The sequence below is a fragment of the Odontesthes bonariensis genome, chromosome 7 (genome assembly GCF_027942865.1).
Source record: "Odontesthes bonariensis isolate fOdoBon6 chromosome 7, fOdoBon6.hap1, whole genome shotgun sequence".
Taxonomy (NCBI): domain Eukaryota; kingdom Metazoa; phylum Chordata; class Actinopteri; order Atheriniformes; family Atherinopsidae; genus Odontesthes; species Odontesthes bonariensis.
In genome coordinates this window covers 33,845,335-33,849,453 of record NC_134512.1, presented here as the reverse complement: position 1 = coordinate 33,849,453, position 4,119 = coordinate 33,845,335, and the positions used below count along the sequence as shown (strand labels likewise).

General features: G+C 39.6%; 1 protein-coding gene across 1 annotated transcript; it reads left to right on the top strand.

Moving 5' to 3' along the window:
* Nucleotides 1-2,265: 2,265 nt before the first annotated feature.
* LOC142384807 (phosphatidylinositol N-acetylglucosaminyltransferase subunit Y-like) lies at nt 2,266-2,712 on the top strand. The gene has a single exon (XM_075471114.1). It carries the CDS (start codon nt 2,452-2,454, stop codon nt 2,662-2,664), a length of 213 nt encoding a protein of 70 aa, XP_075327229.1. The 5' UTR covers nt 2,266-2,451; the 3' UTR covers nt 2,665-2,712.
* Nucleotides 2,713-4,119: the final 1,407 nt, after the last annotated feature.

Sequence of the window (4,119 nt, the reverse complement as noted above, 5' to 3'; positions counted from 1 at the left end):
TTCAGTGTTATTTGAGTCACAGCGTTCCATGGAACATGTCAAAGATGATGAATACCTCTCATGAGTAAACACGCCCAAAGAAACGGTGCACGGATGTTGTGTTACACTGCTGTATTCGAGCCCTGACAGCTGGGAAAAGAAAAATAAAAGACTGTATTAGCAGGTCTGTCATGTACCCAGCAGTGGGGATATATTGCAGCTAGAAGCTGTTTTTAAACAAGTTGGGATCCTGCCAAGAAAGTCTCAGAGCAATATCTTCAATCATATGGAAGAGACAATGCATTCTGCAACAGCTGACAGCAGACTCTCTGACAATATTTGATATTGTATAGTTATAACCTTCTGGGAAATCTTGTTCATGGCAACTATTGGGCTTCAATAAAACTAGAATGCAAACATCAATTGTTATAAAATCCACAAACTATATTTCTACATTTATTTCTGTCTTCTAAAACAACAGACATGACCAAAGTTGTTTATTTCATATTTATTTATCTGTTTTGTTTGAGGAAATGAAAGACTGATCTTTAAGTGGCAGAAATCTCACAGAATTTATAGATAAAAGAAAGTGACTGGAGCAATGTAATTATCTAGTGTAGTTTAGATATCATTTCAAAGTTTTGTTTAGATAATCTGGTTCCAGTTTTGGTGAAATGTTTTAAAGTTTTTATTGATCAGTGCAACACTGCCACCACGCGGGCAAAACCGGGAAACTGTAGAAACAACCATTCTTCAAATCCCATGTACAACCATTTAAATTATATTAATCATTTTATGTAAAATATCTTTTAAAAATTCAGCCAAAATAAAGCTAATTTAAACACATTTCCGGGGTTTTAATCAACGAGCGCTGCGGACGAAGTCGATAAGCGGAACCTTTCACAGCAGTTCAGAGGCGGCGGTCTTTTTATTCAGCTGCACGGAAACTGGTGCTTCCTGTTGGAGACTTCGGTGAGCTTGTTGAGTACTTTTTGGTCATGTTTAAGAATGTTTTGAGCAGGTTGGTGACAGAAACGGTTCGTGTTCACCGTAATGTGAAACACGCGCCGTTAATACCGACGTTAACATCCGCCCGAGTGTCAGTGAGAAGCTTTACCGACGTGAAGGACGAAGTGCAGCCGCCTTTTGACTCCTCCCTGCTGGAGTTCCTCGTATGTCCGTTGTCCAAGAAACCACTGAGGTAACCGTGATAACGCAGATTAAAGCAGTCACTAGCTGATGTTAATGTGCTCTGTTTGTGTTTTTTTTTTAATGCCTCACTTCGTCTTAAATTATACGAAACGTACGAGTTAACTCGGTTTAAGAGGACAGGTGTGATTAAAATATGTTGCGTAACTCATATCTTCTTTATTTTGTCCTTTACCCTTTTTTTAAGCGCGTTATGGGACAAAATTGGGCACCTCGTCCAGATTTACCCCTAATTGAGACTTAATAGCTTTTCCGACGTTAACCTCCAGTTTAACCGTTATGGGAGCCCCTTTTCACTGTTAAGCGTCTACTTCTCAGGTGTTTCATCTGTTATTGTTCCCAAATGTAAGTCTTCCCGCTGTCTGAAACGTACTTTCAAACGTGCCAAACCCTTATTGCATCCGTCAGAAATCAATAAGCAAATTCCGCAGTTTTACTCCCACAAATCTAGATCGTATTGTACTAGGACCAGATGTTGTTGGCCCGTCCACAGCTGCACAAGATTATGAAAGACGCCAAGTGTGTCAAACCTTTATTCTATTTGTGTGAAATGTGTAGAAATAAACACAGATGGGGATTTCACTGATTTAGTTTAGGGGGTAGGGGTTATAATGTGACTTCTGAATATGTCCTGTTGGTTATAAGGTGCTTTTTCTGTATTTTGTGCCATTTTAGTGCTCAGTCGAGTAGATAATTTGCAGATTAACCGGTATTAAAAATAACTGCTGCCTTGGCTGAGCACCACCTGTTATGCTCAGACAAACCACATCAGTTACTGAGCAGCAGCAGCTGCATTCAGGTGATGTGGGAAAGGGGACTCAAGCTTTTAGTTGCTACTTTTTCACCTACTCTTGTATTTATCAAGCAAATATGATGCATTTAAAGATGAAACAGCACAGTATGGACTTAGTTGTGTGCCTTGTCCCTCCTCAGGTACGATGCGAATACCAACGAGCTGATCAACGAGGAGCTTGGCATTGCTTATCCCATCGTTGATGGCATCCCCAACATGATCCCTCAGGAGGCCAGACTCTTACAGAAAGGCGCTGACACCTCAAACACACCTGCTCAGTAACAGAAACTTCTTCATAAAAACGGACTGAACACTGGCGTACTTTAAATGCTGTTGGACTGAATAAGACACAGGCTCTAAATCATTTCTCCAACTTGCCGTTTTGCTGCTTTTTAGCTGAAGTATATGTGATCTATCACGTGCTATTTATCTACTCCAGCAGTAAATTATAGTAAAACGAATCTGCCAGGATGTTCTCCCTGTCCATGATGGTGGGACTGATCCCCATAGTGTCTCTTTTTGGTTTGTTCTACTCTGCAGCCGTGGATGACAACTTCCCTCAAGGCTGCACCAGCAGCAACAGTCTGTGCTTCTACAGCCTGCTGCTGCCGGTCACCATCCCCGTCTATGTCTTCTTTCACCTCTGGGGCTGGATGGGGATCAAACTCTTCAGACACAACTAGGCTTTGCTCTCAGAAATCTGTTACATTAAAGCATCTTTTCTGACATTACTCACATTTTCTAGCCCTTTTGTTACTCAGTCAGCAGTACTGAGGTTTGTTTTTTACTTTTTAAGATTTTTCTTAACACGTGGAGTCGCTGTGTGTAATAACCTCAGATAGAAAAAGAGTTTCAGCTTTTATTGGTGGTAATAAATCTGTGTCGCATACAGAAAATGTGACGAACAACAAACTCCTGTTGTAAAATGGATGAATGTTTATGTGCGACACATAAAATACTCAATGCTTCTATGGAGATTGAATAAATAAACCTCAGGGCTGAACACTGTTGAGGACTTTGGAACAGTTGATTCTCAAAAAAAAACTGCATGTGTGTAAATAAATAAACAATTTTCATATAGAACAAATCTATCAACTACAAGTTGATGTCACAGTTTCATGAAATTCCAAAATATTGTCACTGAAACTGATATTTTTTAGAAGAAACTCCCACTAAACCTAATTTATGCTTCAAACTTAATGATAAAATCACGACGGAAAATGATGTCAATTGAAAACAATTGTATGAAATTCATCCTGAGACTATTTTGGATCAGTGAAGAGTATTGTTTTTATCCTTTTCACGTTTCTGACAACAATGTTGCAACATATATTGAGCTGCTAAGTTAAGTTACTGCTCCTCTGAGTGTTAAAGAAATATTCCGGGTTTTTAAAGTGCTGAGAGACAGCAGTCGGAGCGCTCTGGAAATGTTTTAGCAGGTGAAATGTTTGCTCTTCTCATGACCCCGTTCTTAGTTGCTGTTAACTTTAAACTTTTTTATTAGAAAACCCTCTGATTGTACAAACAGAGACCGCTTTGACTGCAGTCTACTGTCTGGCTCATAAGGCTCATACTTCACACAACACCTCTTAATGAAAACTGACCCAAACAACTCTTGAACTCGAGCAACAACAACACTGAACGATGTTCCAGATGCTATAATTCATCTGGTTGCAGTATGACTGGCAGCCACTAAACACAGGCTAGTGTCCTTCCTTCAGATCCTTCCTTGTCTTCCATAATGATGCTTCTTGGTTTTAGTGTCTCTGCCCTGAGACAGTTTCATCAGCGGTGACTCCGGTCGAGGTGACCCCTCTCCTTTTGTCTTGAAAAAGAAGGGTTTGTTTAGTTTCATCTGGACTCCTTTGACCTGAAGTCCAACAAAAAGTCATTCTGTTACTGAACAGCGAAACAAACCTCAAAGACTTCTTACTTTTTAGCTACACATCTCACACTGAAGGACAAGGTTATTCTGTTTCTAATGTTAACAACTCCAATGAAAGTACAACAACCCACAAAATGTTCATTAGCATTGCATCTTTTACTCAAATAAATGTATTGAATACCAGTGTTTCAGCACAAATCGTCCATTCAAAGTCCTAATTTAGAGAGTAAAACTCATCCTGAGGTAAACTTGA